At 42.5% G+C, this 21,001-nt stretch overlaps 1 protein-coding gene across 3 annotated transcripts in view; it reads right to left on the bottom strand.

The window, feature by feature from the left end:
* The window catches only part of FHIT (fragile histidine triad diadenosine triphosphatase), a 517,032-nt gene that overhangs the window by 70,979 nt on the left and 425,052 nt on the right, over nucleotides 1–21,001 (bottom strand). For all 3 annotated transcript variants that reach the window (XM_059480066.1, XM_059480067.1, XM_059480068.1), the window contains one exon: nucleotides 10,935–11,003. In XM_059480066.1, coding sequence (XP_059336049.1) covers nucleotides 10,935–11,003 — 69 coding nt within the window. The remainder of the gene's footprint in view (nucleotides 1–10,934; nucleotides 11,004–21,001) is intronic.

Below are 21,001 nucleotides of genomic sequence, written 5' to 3'. Positions count from 1 at the left end.
TAGCCTGTCCAGAGAAGCTGAAGACATCATGTTAGGAGGACAGCAGGAAAGTATCAGAGTAGCTCTGATCAAGGAAAAAAACTGGGCACCAGACTGATTATCAGAACAAGGTTATTTAGCAAGTGTTAATACCAGCTTTCTGTTGCAGAAATGATTTGTCTTGGTGAAGCCATGAGGTAACAAAGAAGAGACTGAGACATGAAAAATACCGAACACTCCTTCCCCCAAAGAGAGAGAGCAAGGCAGAGGATGAACATTTTCATTTCACCAGAGGAAATCCGACTATCAAGATGTAATCTGTTAATAAATACTGTTCCATGTAATTAAAAGAAAAAAACAACAACAAAGAAAAAGTGCCACAAAATGACTGTGGACCAGCAGGAAACAAGAAACTCTCCATGGAGAGTGGCAATTCAGAGAACACCCACCATGTGGCCCACCTTCCCTATTCCCCCTCTAGAAACAGACCCATTTTACACATGGTGATTAAGGCACTAAAGCAAAAAGTATTAACATGATTCACATGTAGAAAACAAGGTTGTTAGAAGTGGGGATCATTTCAGCACATTGTTCTCCCTAATAAGCATAGCAATGAGTAATTGAGTTTCAGGCAATCTCCAAGGTGGTGCTTTGTAGAGAAAACGGAACTTGGCATGATGTCTACTTTTCCTTTAATTACATTGCCCTAATGAGCAACTTTCTTTACTCTCAGCAAATTTATTTCTTGAGAAGAAGCAACAGTAATAAACACGTTAAAAGGATCACCAGGTAGCACCTGAGAAGAAACATCAGCAGCTCAAAATGACAAGAAGTTGCTAAAAGTGGTGGAAAAACACCAGATTGTTCTCAGCTTCATTATGCTTATCACCCTTAAAAGCAAAGTAAAGGATGTCAGTGGAGCACATTACCTAACCTGGGAAGTGTCCTTGTTCTGCTGTTATTTCCCTTTTGCACATGTTCCTGAGAACAGCCCAGAAACACGAAGTGCTGATACATCAATCCACAACTCCTCTGCTCACGCAGAAGCAGAGGGCAATTCTGCCTCATGCCCTTGTGCAAGATGAAAAGAGAAAATCACATGCCAATAACATCCTGCTGAGTGTCAATATTGCCACTGAACCTGATACAGAGGATAAAGGGCTGGCTTTTCAAAAGTCTTTAAGGCATTCAGACATCTCACTCTTGTTGAAAGTCAGTGGCTGCTTTGCTTATCTTTTTTTTAGAAAATCACCTGAGAATCCACTTATGGCAAAGGACTCCCTGAATCTGCCTTTCTGGAGACAAAAAGCTGCACCATTTCATACATATGTTCATTCTTCTCATTTTTCCCTAAGCATTTCCCTCCTGGTGTCCCAGGAGACACCATACCAGTGAAGATAGACCCCCTTTTGTACAGCTGGGTGAACATGTCACCTCTTGGTAAAATACCTGAGGTGTTCACCTTCAGAGAGCAGCAATTGCTGCTGCTCACAGGCCTTGGCTGAATGAAGCCAGTGCACTACCAGGTGACAATCTGAATTTTTAAATGTCAGTAGTATTATTCTTCATGGAAAAAAAACAAACCAACAACAACCAAAAAAAACCCACCAAACCAAAAAAACACCAACAAAACCAAAGCAAAAACCCAAACCCAAAAATAGAAGCAAAGTTCTTGAGAGTCATTCCAGTTTTCAATGTTGCTCAACACTTTGGAGCACATCCTGGAATATCTACCAGCTCTCATAAGGACCATACTTTCATACAGGGAAGCAAGGGCTTCATATGTTGTATTACTCTATATAGCTGTAGATGGGTCATCAATCCACCTTTTGCTTGTTCAGGGATGTATCTGCACTCAGCTGTTTTGCCCTGATTCACTCCAGAACTTCACAAGGTCCCTTCACCTCTCTGCATCAAACCTGCTAATACTGTTACTTAATGTAATCACAGAGGCAGGAGGAAACTTCAATTATGTACATTAAAAATATACTTGGAGGTCTTCAAAAACTGGCTCTTCAGATGTAAAAGTGTGAAATGAAATTATCTTCAAATAGAAAATATGAAAGTGCCAATGGCAGCAGACACTGAAGACCTTAAGTGTTTATGCAGCTTTATGTATTGTTATTTCTTCAGTAAGCCTGCCACAGAAATGGCAGGGGTATGGGAAGAAAGTATCTTAGCACTTATAGTCTACTCATAAATGCATTAAATGCAACTATTTTACTGAGAAAAAAGCCAGGAGGAGAGCAGAGGCCCATCTCCTAGGGAGCTAATCTCAATTACTGCTCCCAATCATGCCTCCGCTGAAGAGAACCCTGCACAGAGCCCATGCTGTACGTGGCCTGGCAGTTGTGTGCATTTGCCCCTTCAGAGACACTCATGTAATGAAAGAGAATAGATTTTTTCTTACAAAAAAAGAAAAAGGTCATCGTTCAAAGAAAAGAGAAATTCTAAAACAGGCCTTCCATTAAAACTCTATTTATTGCAAGACCTTCCCACTTCCACAGAGATTACAACCCCTAGAAGCAAGATACCAGTCCACTGAAGTAATTTATGTAGCAAAAGGGAGACACAAATGTTTAGCTGCATTTGCTTGTATGTTTACCACAAACCTATGATCAATTTCTGCATTTAAATGCAGGAGGGGATTTTTTGGCAACCTCATACACAATGCTCCAGCTATCCAGGCAAAGTGGGACAAAGGCTGCCTTACTTCCCTGTTTCCCTGTTTTTTGGAATACCTGTGCTTGGATAGCTATAAATTGGGTTGTAACTCAGCCAAGCGGGATTTTGAAGCTTTCTTTTCCTTGGAGCAGTAAATGCCACTGCTTGATGTGGGCACCAGTTGTCACTTTCTCCAATTTGCAGGACACAAAAGCTGAAATGGGACAAATGCTGCACTGCGCTACTTGAAACCCTTCCAGGGGCTCCCTGCAGCACGGGGAGGCACAGGCAGACAGAAGAATTTGTAAGCTCACTTTGCTAGCTGCAACTCTTTAGTTGTCAGAAAGATAAAAGTTTCCTGCACATGCAAAATAGCAGCATGAGCTGTTTTTGAAAACAGATCATACATTTCTGGTAATTAATTGAATTTTGGAGATGTTTCTCTTCTGGCCCCCAAGGAAATGCTGTTAGCTCCTCACTTCTGAGCATCCTGTGCGTTTTAAAACACACACTTAATTCCACAGAGAATATTCCATCGGGGATATCAGTGTGTTAAAACTCTCTTGAGGAGACATCACCCAGTGTGCAGTCACAGCTCTTCACTCCCCCAGCCCGCACAGGTCCCTGTGGTGCAAAGCTGGGCATTTGGTCACTGTGGCACTGCTGGTCCCCACCTGCCCCTGTGGCACCACAGAAACACTGAGCAGGGCTACAAACACAGTCTAATAAATCTGAGGGCTGGAGAACAGTAGGAGAGAGGGGAGCAGATTCTCACATCATCAGGAGGGAAATAGGCTTTTAAAAAGCTAGTTGTGTCTGTGCACAACAATGAAGCTTTATGTCTATATAAACTGACAAGTCAGATTGTCCTCCTGGGCCCAATTCTCAACATCAGTGCCATTTGAGGCGATGGCTGCCTCCTGCCTCTGCAGCCAAATGGCTCTGTCTGCCAGCAAGGGCAGGCAAGATGATTAAAATAAGCATTAACAGAATGGTTGGTGATTAGCTTCTCCCTCTCCCTTTTTTTTCTCTTTGCTTTCTCTTTTTTTTTTTTTTTTTAACATATAGTTTGGGCTCACCAAAGATTGCTAAAGCCTGTTCTTCATTAGCAGTGTACTTAACAAGTGTGAATTTAAAATATTCATTTTCTTAAGGCCAAGGATTAAAGCAATTAAGGAAAACTGCAGCAACCTAGCACCAAAGTCAATCCTTAACATGGAAAAGAAACAATGGTGCTTAATGTATTTAAATAAAACCAAATTGTGCACAATTATGCTAACACTCTGTTAAACTAAATTCTCACTCTGCTGCAATGTATTATTAAAATTTCCTTTCTCCAACTGAAATAACACTTTCTTTGCCCCCAATATGGCAACAGATCTCTGGTTACTTTGCATTGCTTTCCTGGCAAAACCACTGCAACAAAAGATAAAATCCATTCTCATTCTATCCTCATTTTACCATCAGCTTCTCTTCTCTTCTGGCCTTAATCCCTTGCCAGGTCTGCACTGGATTTCGGTGTGATTTGGTTTGTGCTTACCAACTACCTCCTCCAATATCCTGAACCTTAAAGAGAACAGGGGAGCATTTCATTTGAACTGCAACAACACTGGGGGCTGTTCTACAGTAAAGATGTTCTTTCATACCATTTGAAGTTTAAGGCAGCATTTTAATTTGGCAAAGAAAAACCTCTCTTTAGAAAATGGCAGCTCCCTGATAGGTTTGTTTGGTTTCCATATCATCAATTCCAAAAACATGAGCACCTAGGATACCAATGGGGCATGTTCTCCCACCAGAATGAGGTCAACCTACAGCGCCTCCAAGGATAAGCAGAGATCTGAAGACAGTTTTACCTCAGGGCTGGGAATACACCAGAAGCATCTGAGCAAGTCTAAGCACTGACAGCATGATCAGGCCTCAGAGACCATGTTCACTTTAATCTTCTTATCAGCAAGTTGTCCTTGGTTGGAGGTTTTTTGTCACAAAGTCACTTGCCAATGAAGTATCATCAAGGACACAGCAGAGCAAATACTCCATGAGCTAAACACAACAAACATCCTACACAAGGAGCCAAGAGATCCTTTGCAATGGTCACAAAAATTTGCATCTACTATATTATAGATGAAATGTAAGTGGATCCTGGCAGCCAATGCCTTTTAACCTGGGAGGACAATGACAGTAAAACCCCTGAAGCAGGAAAGGTAAGAAGCATCAAAAGCAGTGATGGAATGCAGAGGGACAGCCAGAGTAGAGGGCAATGAGGCTGATCCATGGTGTGTGAAATGCCAAATGTACATTGCCCTCCAGACAAAGCCTAGGTGTAAAGGGCACTGTGTGATCATGAGAGATGGCTGCCTCAATGGGAAACCTTCTACCACTTCTAATTCCTTTCTATAGCTGAGCTCTTTCCATTTCTTTAGATCCTACAGAAGATCTTCCATAGGATCTAGAGAAATGAATGAAATGATTCTTAATCAGATCACATTATGATATCCTGCTATCTTGAAGTAAGAGCAGCAACACAGACAGCATAGAGGAAGGTCTCAGAGATTTCAGGTGTCAAATACCTGACACAGCTGGTAAGGGCAGAAAATGCCACAAACAGTGGGGTTTTCATCTAGGGAGATAAATGTGACCCTAGGATGTCTTCCAGTATTGATACTGGGCCTTACTGACAAATTTGTCAGTTTTGCCTCATCTAGGTTGAGGATATGGAATAAGCTTGCAGGGCATGCCAGCATTATCCAGGAGATTTCCAATCCTATTCAGACAAAATATTATGGTCCAGAAAATAAATTATCCTGTTTAAAACAAAAAGGAAATTCATTTGATGGAAAAAAAAAAACATTATTTCAGGTTAATTAAAAATGATTTTTTGTCCATCCATCTACGAGATCAAAACCACAATTATTGGCACAGTTCTAGGTTCTATTGCAATACTCCCAGCTGGAAATATTCACACACAGTTCATTTGCCCTGCCCTGCTGGAGTCACTAAAATATCACAAGATTCTGGAATCAACTGGGAAAAGCTCATACTCCTTGGCTAGGAGAGCCTCCTCTGATGCCTGCAGTCAGAAAAAGCAGCATTGGCAAGACCAGGGTAAAATCTGAAGCCTACTGGGAAGAATTTATTTGCTGCTGCAACAGGAGATTAGGAAATAAACTTGTACCTGGGAAAAGCAGAGCTTTAAAAAACACCCCATAAAACTCCTGAGATCCTGTGCTGCCTCTGTTCTTTTCTATGGTTTAACCACGCAGGGTGCAGAGAGAGCAGGGTCTGACCCCAAGGGAGTTCAGACACAGCAGACTGATCTCCCAGCAGGCTACAATATGTTCCCAGAAGGTACAATATCATTCTGAGGCCAAGGAACAGCCTATTAGCTCTGCATGCCATTAATTTTCATGAACAGTTCAATCTGATGCTCACAGGAGCTGTTGGGCATCTTTCCATTTTGTCTCACAGACCTGGATGAGGGCTTATTTATCTTTTTACTTCATTCCTTACCTTTGAGCAGCTCAGTGCAGCTGTGCAGGTTTCCAGCCCTGTGCCAGGCTCAGTGCCCAGCAGCAGGCAGGATGCTGTCTGCAGCTCGGAGTGATGGCATGTCACAGTCAAAGCCATTCAGGGAGAATTAAACTTCAGGCTTGTTTGACTAAACTTCTGAATTCACCAGAGTTCCACTGTTTTGCCAGCCTGAAGAAACAGCCCAGCAGGTTCATGACTCATATGCCAAAATGCCTCCTTCATCCTTCCTGGAACTGGAAATGATTACTAATAGGTATTCGTGCTGAAATGATTTAGCATAACATGCTGAATGAGATCACTAAGTCAAAGTATCTTTTCCTAAGTGAGTCTCTCACTGCTTGCCTGAATGCCAGAGGGGAAGGAGGATAGCATGAAGCAAATTCTTTTGCTGGCTTTTTACAAAATTTTATAAATTACTGAAGAACTCGCAGTAGGAAGTTTCACTCAGGTTCATTAGAAGAGATCCATGATGCAGGTCTGGCAGGCAGAGGAGGATGGAGACACAGGGGTTTGGGTTAACCTCTGTCTTTCACACTTTCCCCTTTTTCAGTGCTCTCCGGTCTAGGCTGGGCACTGCAGACAGGCAGTGAAACCAGGAGGGCACAAGAGCAAGGCTGGGGAGGGGCTGGGCATTCTTTGCCCTGCATGCACAGCCCTGGATGTGCATTGCTGTAGCAGCTGCATCTGCTACAGGAGGCTGCAGGCACCAAGGGAAACACAGAATTTGGGGAGGAACAGGGGAGTGCACCACAAAACCCATCTCAGCATGCCAGGGATGCCCAGGGTTCCACTGAGAGGCCAGGCTGCCCTTACCCATCCGAGTCTGTCAGGCTCAGAATTAACTTATTGAGGTCAGCACTCATAACAGCAGTGCAGAGTTTTGATTGAGTCTTCCTTTCTGAGAGAGCCCCATCGTCTCTGGCCCAGCACAGCTATTACCTGCCAGCCTAAAGGATGATGAATGTTATTTATATTGCAGTAATGGCTAACCACTCAGTGGAGACCAGGGACAGGCTGTGCTATGGACTTTTCAAACACCCACGGAATGAGGGCTGCCCACAGAAGTGCCAAGGCTTTTCAGGATAATGTTCTTGAATGTCTTGGACACGATGACCTCCAACAACTGCAGCACTTGTGCTGCCTGCAAGAACACTGGGGGCTGTTCTACAGTAAAGATGTTCTTTCATACCAAATTCTTATCAGTCACTGTGACATGCCCTTATAATAGCAAAGAACTCATCTACTTCAAAGCAAGCAACTACTTCATAAGAGGCTTTAAAGTTTCTTGATTAATAAATGTGAAATATAATCTCTTTCAAACCAAACAGAAAATGCAGAGGTATAAAGAGTTATTCTAAGAAAAGGTTTTCCTAATATTTAGCTGCTATTGTTCTGCTGTCCAAGAAACAAAGAATCAGTGAATAAGAACTACTCAAGATGAAGATGAGAAAAGTAATCTAGCAATAGTAAAAGATGAAGAGCCTGATCCTATAAAAAATCCTGTAAGACCAATTTAACTTTGGCATGTGCACACTTGCAGGATTAGGCTTCAAATAATTGCAGAGAAATGTTAAGAACTGATAAACTATAGCTTTAGCTTTCCACTACAGTGAGCCCAGAGAGTGGATAACTAACACTTCCCAGGAAATAGTCTTCCAAGAAATAGACCTGCAAAGATGCAGAAGAGCTACATCTAAAATATTGAATGAAGTTTTGGTTTTTTTTGTTTTTTTTTTACTATTAGTTATTCTGTTTGTATCTTGGAAAAATCACACAGTGACTTCTTTCATATGCACTGAGGTAAAAAAACCTAAAATATTAAGTGACACATTCTACCAAGGAGTGCCTTAGAGAAGGTGCTGTGAAATAAGTGTCAGACCCTATTTTATTCCTTCCACAATTAATTTTCCACTATCACAGATCTAAAAATATGTCCAGAAATCAGCAGACAGTTGTGTCCATCAGATACCTGATTAAAATACAAGTGCTAAGAAACACCTTATCCTTAATTATACTTTTTACTCTTAAAAACTGCTTCAGACAGGGCTGTGTCAGAGCTTCAGAGCCAAAAGCCTGAAGATCTCAGAGCCCAGCAAACAGACCAAGCAGGGAACAACCTGATGTGCTTTCTTCTGCCTTTTGCATCAGATGAGTGGTCACTCCAAAACTGAATGGGAGAAATTAGGCACACAGTGAGAGACTGCAAGCACTTTCTGGCTGTCTCAATTCTAGAAGGCTCCTAGGAGGAGTGATGTCTCAACATCTGGGCATTCCTTTCACTGTCAGACACTAAGAGCAGTGGGATTTATCAGCAATCTGCTGAGCATATACAGATGACAACTGCAGAGCTTGGAGAGCTCAAAGGCACTTACAGATAGAAAGGGGTTTGCAAAAGACATGTTGAGCCAGAGCTGAGACCTGGAGCCTGTGAAAATTGCTCCCAATTGCTGTTAAACCTTTAGCTGTGGTAGCTAACCCAGGCACTGCAATATGCACAATTTATCCTCAGTGTGCTTCACAATTGCACAGAGTGTTTGAGAAAGGCTGATCAGCCCCCATGTCACATTTTACAAGGAAAAGGCCAATGGGATGATTTTGGAAGGTGGTCTTTGCTGCCTAAACTACAACTCCATCTATCACTCAAATACATGGAAATGAAGTGTTTATGAACGGGTTTTGGATTATTAAAGTATAAATTTCATGAAAAATAGATTTAAAGCTCTCTCCAGCTCCCACACCTCACCTAATGGTACTTTATCCCATGTCAATTTCCAGCCTGTTGCCCCACCATGATCTACATATCTTCCTAAATCTTTTAAAGTATCTTCTTGTCAAAAGAATATGACTTGCTGACATCACAGAGATGCATTAAATCAAAACGTTTTTGCTGTACTGACATAAGCTCCAAATTATTTCCAAAGTCAGCTGTATTTTCAATAATTTGTCCCTTTTTCATTTTTCAAAATAGCTTTATTCACTTGTGATGGCAAATTTCTTAAGTCCCTCCATCCTCAATCCAGACAGTGATAGAACTCAGCACCAAATTTTTATAGCAGCAAATGTGTTTTTGTTTCCCTGGCATCCTAAAAAATTTAAATCTTTCTTCAGCTACAGTCTGTACAAAAGTGTGTTAGCTCTGTGGTGTTCAAGAATAGCTAGTTAGACTCTGAGGCTATACATTCTTCTGCTAAAAGATGCATTATCACATCTATGTCTAAATATTTATGGTTCCTGTTTGCTAAAAGCAACACCTACAATTGCTGTAATTGGAAATGACAAAATAAAAAAGAAATTCTTCCCCAATTTGCCACCCTTTTGCATCTAACAACACTAAATATATAGTCTAGTTCATCAGAGTTTTGCCTGTTTCTGTTCAGCTATAACAAGGGAGAAATCATTGTGCTAAAAAAGAAAAAAATGGAATTGTAAATATGACAGAAATGGAAAGAGATTTGATGGGTTGATGCAGCATCTGAAACCCCTTAACACATGTGAAAAGGAAAAGATCATAGAACCATACAATCATTTAGGTGGAAAACATCTGTAAGGTCACCGGATCCAACCAAGCCCATCAGTAACCCAGGTCCCTGAGAGCCCCATCTACACATCTTTAAATACCTCCAGGGATGGTGACTCCCCTGAACAGCCTCTTCCAGTGCCTGACAACCCTTTAACCCTGCTAACTTCTGTCTCACTCAACTGCTTTTAACCACCACATCAGCAGAGATTGCCATCATTTACTTCCATTGGATCTCCTTGCTCAGCAGCCTCATTAAGCTTTTACCCTTACTAGCAGAGTTTTCAGGCACTACACTTCATATAACTTGTCACTAATATGCTTTCTTCTCCATTTTTGCATATTTAAGTAATTGAAAAACTTTAAAACACTCCACCATTTTTTTTTGTGAGTGGGGACTTGTCATCATGTAGATATCACAAAGGAAAAAATACCAAAGCAGAAAATGTCACGATGGCTCTTTCAAGCAGATGGTATTACAGTAGCACTGAACAAGTTTATATTAATTACTTTCAGGAAGAGAAGGAGATGTCATATTTCAGAAAAAGGATTCTACCAAACCCACGAAGAACAAGCCATAAATTTAACAATAGTGAGATTTTTTTCATAGAATCATTATGACAGCTGTCAAACTGGGGAAAACTTTTTGTTAATGCCAGTACAATTGTTCATTTAAACAAAAGCCAGTGATTCAGTCACACTGGAACAGCTCATGAGCCTAGCTCTGCTGCACAATCTGCACACATGCATATGCAGAGTTGTTCTTTAGTTCCCATCTTTGGGGCTACAATGTGATTTGTCCAGAGCTGAGCAGAGCCCTACCAAAATCTGGCCAGAAGGCAGCTTGTGATTGAGCTGTAACAAGCTGCCTGTGTTTTCTCTGGTTGGAAGAGGGAGGTTTGGCACCCCAGGCGAGCAGCTGATGCAGGACACCCTCCCCGCATGCCAGGCTGACCATGTGGTCACCATTTTTCCCTGTGCCCTCAAAATAACAGACCACAATTATTTGTAGAGATGCACCCTGTGTGCAGTGACAGACTGAAGTACCAAAGGTGTCAACTGTATCCTCCCTCAGAGAGGGAGCTCACAAGGAAATCCCAGTACAGATCTTGGTGCTGTCACAGAATATTTGCAACAACAAAAATGCAGAGATCCCATCCCTCCACCCATGGGAGGGGCTGGACAATTAAAACAATTTACTAACAGCAAAACCAACTCTGAAGAAGAGATGGAGAGTAACTCTTACCTCCTCATAGACATCATCATTCCTGCTGAAGTCTCCAGCCCTCCTTGGCAGCACATGGACATGAACATGCTGAAAACGTGAAACAAAATAATGGTCATTATCAAGTTCATGACTTTCTTTTCTGAACTGTCAGCATTATTCTCAACACACACAAGTAACCGTGCACAGGCTCCCACAGCATTATATTCAGAGGAAAATACGTTAACCTGTTCCATAACTGTATCTCAACTCTTTGGAGACTATAAAAGATGAAAAACATGAGAGAGCAGCCCTGGTGTATTATATGAGCTTCAGAGTGAAATGCCTGGAAGTTTAGGGGCTCTGTGGAATTATTCATAGTTGTCAGTCAGAGACATATTTAGGCACAGCTTTGAAATAACAATGTCCCTTGGAGCAGAGTGTTGTGGCTTTGGAAGAGAGGGGAATAAGAAGGTGCTGGAGATGGGATGTGGGGGAGAGCTCGTGTTGGCAGCCTGGGCTCAGGGCTCCCTTCTGGGGACAGAGCAGCTGCCACACCATGGACAGCACATGGGCACAAGGGCTGGCAGAAGAGGACAGAGCCTCCCACAAGGTTAAAAACACTTCAATGCTTCCTTTCCTCCCTGGAGGATGCAGCCCAAACACAACAAACTGAAACCTGTGGGGCACAAGGCTCATGCTGGGGACACACCTGCAGGGACAGAGAGCCAGGTGGCCCAAAACCTGTGAGGCACAAGGGTTATGAGCCCAGTCTGGCAGAGCCTGAAGTGTGTCCCTCTCCTGGTACAGGGCCACTGCCCATGGGGTAGCAGAGCTGGGCACTGAGCTGCACAATGGCTGCAGAAAGGCAGATTTGGGTTACCCAGTTTGGGAAGGAGGTGAGTGGTGATGTGTTATCATCAAAAGTGCTGATGAGATCTGGGGAATACAAACAAAATTATGGGCAAGAACACAAATACATGACTGGACCCCTTAGTGTTGTGTCATTACTATTACCTTTTTTTTTTTTTCCTGACACTGTTCATGCCATAAAGGAAGGTCCTCAAGACCCAAACTCCACTGGGAAAAATACTTTCCTGCACTAAGTTGAGCTACTAACAAAATTGCAATGCATTCTTTTTTCTTTTTCCCTTTGTCTTTCACTCTTTAGCAAAGAAAAACAATAACTGAGAATAATTCTTCAGGGAAAAATAGCCCAATACCTCAGTGAGGAGAGGCAGCAAATAATCTGAGTGATAGATCACGTTTATTCACCTTCAGATCTTTTCAGATGGTGCCTAAATCCTTTTTAAAAAATGACTGAAAATCAGAAACGGCACCAAATGGTTTGCAAAGAATTTAGATAGCTTGCAACTGATTCAATTTGATGAGGTAGAAATCAGCTGAAACTCCTGCACCTCATGGAAACATTCTCAAAACATGGCTTAACTCTATATGGAAATATGAAATCAAAAAAGGTTTTCTTAGGCTATTTGTAAGAAAATTCAAACACAACTATATTGTGTTAGCTTCTATCCATAATAACATTTGCTCAGTGAATAAAATGAAAACACAAGGATTTTTCAGTTAATGAAATATTCCAAATACCACACTATTTTTTTTCCTCAGCTTTACCCTAGAGAAACTGAATATGTGATTTCTTATTCTTATCATTATCCACACCTTTCAGTCTATTCAGAGTAGAGATGAGGGTGAATCTTGAGGGTCAGAAACTGTGTTTTTTGAGTAATATATCAGTGATAGTGTTCTGATAGTGTATTATACTAATATATCATAAGAGCAAAAGTGCTCCTGTGATGTATTAGTGCAATGTATCATCTGAACATCACTGCTGGTATGATGTATTGCTCAAAATCACAAAGCAACTTTAAAGACAGTCTTCAGTAGCCCTAGGCCTGAAATTTCACTTTTGGACAGACCTTCAAGAGAAATAAAAGTGTAGATTAAAGTTTGCAGGGGTACTGTAAAATTTCACTACTGTCACACACCTGTTGTTCTCATTAGATTTTAAATTTATTCATAAGAATAGAGCCAGTTCATCTGCAGTCAGTTTCCTTCTCTTCGGCTACAAGGAATGATAGTTTAGCTACAAGTATCAATTTGCAGGAATTTCTCTTGATGATACATATAAAACCTAACATCAGCTATCAACAACCATATTCCCCAGAAGTTTGGCCACCTTTAAGAATAATATTTATCTCTGGTGCAGAATGCTCCAGGACACACAGAGGAGAAGATCTGTGTATGCCTGTGACAGAGGATTTGGAATATCAGAAAACACTCAGGGATGAGTCCAAAGCTCAGAGCAGAGATGCTGCACTGCAGATGCACAGACCAGCACAGCAGGTAATGAACGAGCCTAATGTGATCTTCTACCCAAAATGGGCTCTTATGATCAGTGTGGAAAATAAAAAAGAATAAAAAGTGTTTATGACAGCATATGGGCCACTTGGCATCGGTGGGGATGTTCTCAGGGGTTAGTCACCTTTACTACAGGCACTATGTTCTCTCACACTGCCAGGCTGCACAGCAGAATCCATCAACTGTATCACAACACAAATGAATATTCCCAAGGTTTGAAGTAACAACAATCAATTTAAAAGAGAGTAATTTTTCCCAGTCATTCATTTTTGGTTTGATTTTTTGGGTTTTTTTTGGTTGTTGTTTTTTTTTTTTTTTTTTTTTTTTTTGTGTTTTTTTTTTTTTAATTCTGTGTATGGGAAAGAAATAAATATCTGGATTCTCCCCACTGTTTGTATAACAGAAACAAACAGGATCAGCAGCAGTGTCTCATATATTTCCCTTCTATTCAGTTTTACCAAGAAATACAAGCAGTGCAGAGCTGTGGCTACCATGCAGTCAGAAACACTGATCAGGAGATTTCACACCTTCTCCAATCTGCCTTTCAGCTTCTGCCCTTCTCGACTCAGAGTGGATGATACTTTGATTCATTAGGAGATCTTTAATTGATCATTTTACTCCTCAGTACTATTTGTTACTGCTAAAGCCTCAATTCACCAAGGCACTTAAGCACCAGCTGCATTTCCAACCTATGCATTGCTTCAGTGGGAATATTCACATCCCAAATGTTTTGTTTATGTCTCAGTGTTTTCCATCCACTGCTGGCTACAGAGAGGTCTCCCTAAATGGCAGTAGCAAAAATAACTTCAAGGTGCCCACAAATTAAAGTTGTTTCCTTTCATTTGTTTTTCCAAGCAAAACAAAAACCTGCACATCCAAAAAAACCCATTTGCAATTGACTGAAATAAAACACTGGAATGCTTTTTTTTTTTTTAAACCAAACAAATAGATTTAGGCAAACCTTCAATCAAAACATTGCTTGAACAGAAAACATCTAGAATTGTCCAAAACTGTCAAAATAAAGCATTTTAATTTTTTTCCCCAGTTATTGTGGGGAGCCTCATGCCTGGTGGGTGGCAGACAGCCCCATCACATTCCAGCAGGCTGTAATCACTCACTGTTGATGGCATTTCATTTTTTTCCCTAAAAAAAATTGCTTTCCCCTCATTTTGCATGATTTTGATTAATAAGCAAGAAAAGCAACACACAACAGCCAAGACATTTACATTAATGGACCAATCAATATCACCCACATCAGGGCAGGAAAATGCAGGCACACACTTGCATTGCTTAGCTCCATCCCCTGCTCCTCAGGCATTGATGAAGGAAGCAGGACACTGCCAGGCTGGGTGTGACAACAGTGACAACGTGAGGATGCAGCAGAAATCTCCAAGTGTGGGGGACTGTGTGAGTTAAAGATGCCTGAGCCTTGCTAGTTGCTTCTGAAACCAGGGGCAAGATTTCCACTCAGGCGTATTTAGAACAGCAGTAGTTGGAAGGAGGCTGTGGGAGCTGGATTTTATAGGACCTTCAAAATTAAAATAATTAGACTGACATTTTTCTAGGGTAGGGACTGCAGCTCTCCCTGCTTTGCAATGTATATAAAATCTCAGTTTGAGAAGCTTCTAATGGTGAGTGTTTACAGGTGATGCAAAATCACTTGTAAGACAAGTTTCTTCAAGGCCTTTATACAGAATGACAAGAGCATCAGAAAATTTACTGCAAGGAACAGGTCTGTAGCACCATGGGGAACTAATGAGCCAGAGCCAGGGTGAGATGCCTCTGGCCTCCCACTGCAGCAAGAGGATGCTCTGAGGAGCTCCATGGCTCCAGTCAGGACTGTGGGAGCACAGGGCTGCTCATAGCACTCATCCCACCACTGCCAAAGTCTGGCTGCATCACAGGCATTTGTGGGATTACACCACTAAAGCTGCTCTCCAGTGAACCAGGGCTGCAAAATGCCCAGAAAGTCTCAGCCAAAAGACCTGGAGCTTGTGTTGTTGGAGGAACAAGCATTCAGGTCAGGTAAGTTGTACTTCAGCACTCAAGGCCATGCAGAAAGCAATGTAACTGGTAACAGCTGGTTTTATACACTGAATTATGGTCAAATAACCAACGTGTCACCACTGCATGTGATTTAAAGTGAAAATACCAGACAAAAATAGACAGTGAAAGAGATTTCCCAGGTAGACCAGAATAGTGAAGAGCAGATGACCCTGCCACTCACCACTGGGGAGGACATGGGCATTGCCTGCAATAACTCACGGACATTATGTTGTGTTCACCCAGCTGCTGTGCTGGTTAGCAGAGCAACAGAGCTCAGCTTCCAGTTGAAATGGAGATAATAGTCTGCACATGAGCTGCTCAGCACCCAGGGTCTATCAGCAATAGATGTTCTTACAGCATGAACACATAAAAGCTTGCAAAGGGTCATACAACCTTGAGGATGAGGGGCTGCTCCCCCCACATCTGCAAAAGCAGAGCATGGCTGACCTGTGCCTTCCTGCAGCAAAACCAGATGCTTTCAGCAGCTTCATCCTTCCCCTTGTTACTTTTCATTTTTTCTGCATCAAAGCTTGGCAGCTGTGGGTTTCCACGGTCTCAGGGCTCAGCAGGACAGGAAAAGCTGTGACCTGCTGTGGTTGTGGCCAGGCAGGAGGAAGGGCTGGAGGGGAATCTGCAGCTCCAGGCAGCAAGAGCAGCTGGCCAGGAGACACTGAGCAGCCAGTTCACTGGGAAAAGGGATGGTGCTCTCAGGTAAGACCTCACTTGCTGCAAAGTGCCCTGTCCATTACGGAGACAGGGGCTTCCTATGGGAGGCTGTGATAATGCTTCTTCTAAACTACCAGATTAACTGTAGAAATTCCAAACTAATAACCATTCTCCAAGTGAGACTGTTAGTGGGTGATAAAGAAAATCGGCCATAATACAGAGATAGCCACATGAAAAATAGGGCAATTTTGTCCTCTCTGTAAACTGGGCTTCCATGGAGCCCTTGTTTGCTATTCTTGATTAACTGCTCAATTGTCCCTGTTACAAAGTTATTCCATGGAAAGCCCTGCCTGTATATCCTCAGCTCATTAGCAGGAAGCTCTCCCTCTGCTGCCCCTGAAATCCAGCCACAGGCACACCTGGTACCACTGCTCTTTCTAGGCACTGAAAGCTCACTCCCAGGGCCCTTGACCTGCAAGTCCTGGCAGAGACATCTTTGTGGGAAAACAGTCTCTATTGAGTGAGTATTTATGAGTTCTTGATTATTTTCCAAGTCCTAAATTGGTTTAAGATGGAGAAACAAATTTAAAAAAATTTTAAAAAGTCCTATCCAACATTAGGGAAATAGTTTTGGACAACTAAACCACTCAATTTTAACAGCCTTTAAAATTATTGCCTGCATTAGTAGTGTTTTTTTCCCTCATTTAGGAGTTCTAAATTAGTCAAAGACAGACCACTTTAAAGGAGCTAATTTTTATAAAATAATAAAACATGACAGGAAACTGCTTGAAACCATTCCTTTCCTACAAAACCACCCCATTTCTAGGAATCAGTGCTTTCCTTTCCAGCTTTGCTGAAGCCTTGAGCACGAGGCTGCACAGGTGCAGGCCCCGGGCATCTCCTCCCCAGCTGGCAGCTCTGCAGTGCTGGGGGTGAGGATTGCTCCAAATCCAGGGGGGCTGCATGGCCTGACACACCCCTGTGGCACCCCTGGCTCTGGTTTATTGAAACACAAACCTGAGGTTTGCTTTTCTGCTGTTGTGAGGAGCATAAGGACGTGGTACAGATGGAAAGGAGTGGCACAGACTGCCAGGCTGGAGAGCAGGATGTGCAGGGGAGCAGACTGATGCTTGCAAGGGAAGGACAGGGAAATCCATGCCTGTCTCAAAGCCCAGGGCAGCAGCAGGGGAAACAGCAGAGACAGATGTGAGGATGGACTGGAAGAGCCACTGGAAAAAAGGGAGGGTTGAAGCTGTTGATAGAACAAAGGCAATGGTCAAAATTTTGTGAATCAAAAATGTTGCACAGAAAGAGACTACAAAGAAATAAAGAAACTAGAACAAGTCTTGGGAGAGAAGGTCACAGAAGCTGTCCATGTGCTACCAAGCTGGAGAGTGAGGGCCCTTTGTGTAAATCTGCATCACACTGTGCAGTACACACATCCTTAGGAGGAAAAATAAAGCTTTGCAATGATCCCTACCAACACTTACACCATGGATTTGCCTCTGGAAGAGTAATTATCCAGATACTTGCTCAGCACAGAAAAGAAGTACTTTGGAAAGCAACAAAATTAAGAGAATGTGCAAATGTCTCAGAAGCCAAACCAAGTGGGGGACTTGCAGCAGGGTACATCTCTAAACATGTAGGTTCAGAATGTGCAGATTCAGCATTCTCAATAAATAATGCATATGTCAACTGCTATGAAGTTTAAAGAAACGAGCTGTGGGTGAGCTAGAAAAGGGATGTAGACCTCATGAAAACAAGCACAGAAAGATTTTTTTAACCCACTTGATATCTGGAGTTAAAACTTCCATGGCTGAAGGCAGCTTTAGCAGTTGCAAGAACCCCCCCCCCTTCAGCCCCAAACCCTAGAAAACTGGCACAATAATGAGGGTAATAAGCCTGCTGGTTGGAAGTGGTAATCCAAATGTACATCTCTTTGAACATCTCTTAAGAGATCCTCTGAAAGGCAGCAAAGGAATAAAATAATTGGAAATAAAGGTCGACTGATTCTTTGAACTTGTACTTCCTGACCTCTAAGCTGCTCTGCAAGTCTAGGAAAGAGGGTCCATGCATGGTGGTGGGAGGGTCAGGCCAAGGACCATCACCTGCCTTTACTCATTGTCCATCCCCTCTGCAGCACTCACCTGGGCAGACCTGCAGGAGCAGCAACCATTATTCTGCAAAAACAACCCAAAACCCTGGCAGCCCCAGCCTTTTTTACAGATGGGAATGAACAGTGAAGGTGTCTCTGAAGTTACTTTAGAAGGTGGCACATGCTCAGGGGTAGCTGGCAAGCACCTGCCTTGAGGCCCTGTGCCTTCCATCAGGGTCACTTTGCCCAGGTATTTTTGTGCAAATTTGGCATTGCACAAAATGCCAAATGAAAGCACAACTGCATTTCCTCCACCTCTGATCTTTACTTAAGTCTTGATAAATGCATATTGTTTGAATACTTGTGATATGTATAATTAGGGTTCTTTAATTTATGTTTCAATAAAATGTTCTATAATAAACATTTACTGCTCTGTGAATAAACATTTAAATGAAGCTCCTAATGGGGGTTACATGTTTCGAAGCAGTTCATGGCTTTGCTGAAGTCTCTGCCTATATTTAATGAGAGTCATTTCCATAATCTGTGCATTATTGCTTAAGCCTCCCTTTAGGAATATTTTACAAAGTAAAATTGTGTGAAATATTATCAACTAAAAGAGAAAATGCTAAGAGGATTATCAAATTGTCCTGTTAAAGGGACAGCACAAACTTTCATTTTCCCCTTGAGATGCCAACACGGTAATTATATAAAATGTGCTTACTAATCACCACACTGGTGTGTTTTTACTGGGTTTTTCCCTCAGAGACCCAGGCTAAATTAAAAGAATAGGAGACCCTGAAAGGACTGATATGAAGGGCAACATAAAGCTAATTTACTTTCTGATATTAATAAGAGGAAGGACCAAATCCCCCAGGCAAATCTTGGAGATGTAAAGCAACATGCAGCTTGGTCAGGGCGGGCTGAGTGCTGCACAAAGCTGAGCACAGCTGCTCCCACCACGGGGCCCTGCAGCCCCACAATTAACACCCAGGGTCTCATCCCCATTTTGCTGAAACTTCCACCCATTTTCTCTCTGACTCCAGTAATAGCAGGACTCAGCCTCCCACATGAGATATAAAGCACACTAGGTCAAGGGAAAGATTATTGTTGGAATACAGAGGGTTTTCAATTCTCTGGAGTCTCTGCAAGAATACAAACACCTGTAAGGTATTTCTTCCATATGTCTGAGTACATTTGAGGAGAGCATAAAACTGAAATATATCTTCTCTGCTCTAGCAGGGAATAAGAGCATTATAGCAGCAATGGCCAACTCCCCTTTAATGCAGGGAGTGTTGGAGAGGAAGAGAAAATAAATCAGGAATGGATGTGACAGGGGGAAGACAAGCCTTACATGCCAGTTATTCTGAGAGGGAAATCATTATCTCTAATTTTTGTGGCTATTTTGTGGTCCTTTTAGACAACTGCTGCAATCTCTTCTAGGATGATGACTAGGTTCCTGCAGAATGAAAGCACTGTCTCTGTCTCCTCTTTCATTATTTAAAGATGTGTATTGGGTTTGTGTGGCCAGGTTTTGGTAGCAGGGAGCTACAGGGGTGGATTCTGTGCGAAGCTGCCAGAAGCTTCCCCCATGTCCAGTGGAGCCAATTCCTGCAGCTCCAGGATGGATCCACCCCTGGCCAAGGCTGAGCATCAACAACAGGGGTGGGGCCTCTGGGAAAACAAATTTGAGGAGGGAAATGCCCTGTACAAAAACAAGTACAGCCAGAGAGAGATGTGAGAGAAACAGCCCTGCAGACACCACAGGAGGGGCAGGAGCAGCAGCAGAAGCAGCAGGAGCTGCTGCAGCCCCTGGTGCAAAACATGGGCAGGGAGCTGTGCCCCTGCAGCCCATGGGGGATCGCAGTGGGACGGGGGATGCCCAAAGAAGGCTGAGATCTCATGGAAAGCCCCTGCTGGAGCAGGTTTTCTGGTCTCCTGTGGGAGGGAATCCCACACTGGAGCAGGGGAGCAGCATGAAGAGTCCTGCCCCTGTGGGGGGAAGGAGCAGCAGAGACAAGTAGGATGAATTTATCACAGCCCCCATTCCCCATCCTCCTGTGCCACAGGAAGGGAAAATCAGGAGTGCAGTCAAGCCCAAGAAGATGGGAGGGGTAGAGGGAAGGTGGGTTTAAGATTTGGTTTTATTTTTCATTACCCTACTGTGATGTGATTGGTAGTAAATTATATTAATTTTCCCAAGTCAGGTCTGTTTTGCTGATGACAGTAAATGGTCATTGATCACTGCCCATCCTTATCTCCACCTACAAGCCTTTTGATGCATTTTCTCCCCCCTGTCCAGTTGAGGAAGGGGATTGACAGAGTGACTTTGGTGGGTGCCTGGTGTCCAGCCAGGACCAGCCCACCACAAGATGGAAGAGAGGTGTTGCTGCCCTGAGAAAGAAATGGCTTCTGATGATGGCAAGGCGACCAAGTTCATAAGTTTCTGTGGAGGATGAAATGCATTTCCAGCCATGCTGCCTCTCATCACAGAATCCATCAGTGTTAAAGGAGATTTCCAAAGCTCTGTGTCAGTACTATATACCCTTAAGAATACATTTCCCAGGAACTAGCAAATATCTCAGTGCATACCTGTAGCACTCACTAGACTGTATTTAGTTCTTTATAATATTAAAATTATATATAGCAGCTATGGGTTCCAAAACATGGGCTATTTCCCTGTTTTATTGCCAAATGTGCACATTCATCACTAAGGTTTAGCTGCTTCAGTTAAACCTTTTAAATGTAAATTATTTTCTGTTATAAAAAGCTGATTGTGGGAGTTTTAGTATTTCAAAGATGGTAATTTATGTGACTGTAACAAAATAAAACATTCAACAGAAACAGAATTTTACTTGATCAGAAACACTTTTATGTTTCAGTATAGTTTTCTTTTCATATTTTTCTCCTGCAGCAATGGCCT

This window comes from Ammospiza nelsoni, chromosome 11 (assembly GCF_027579445.1).
Source record: "Ammospiza nelsoni isolate bAmmNel1 chromosome 11, bAmmNel1.pri, whole genome shotgun sequence".
NCBI lineage: Eukaryota > Metazoa > Chordata > Aves > Passeriformes > Passerellidae > Ammospiza > Ammospiza nelsoni.
This window is presented reverse-complemented; position numbering and strand designations above follow the sequence as displayed.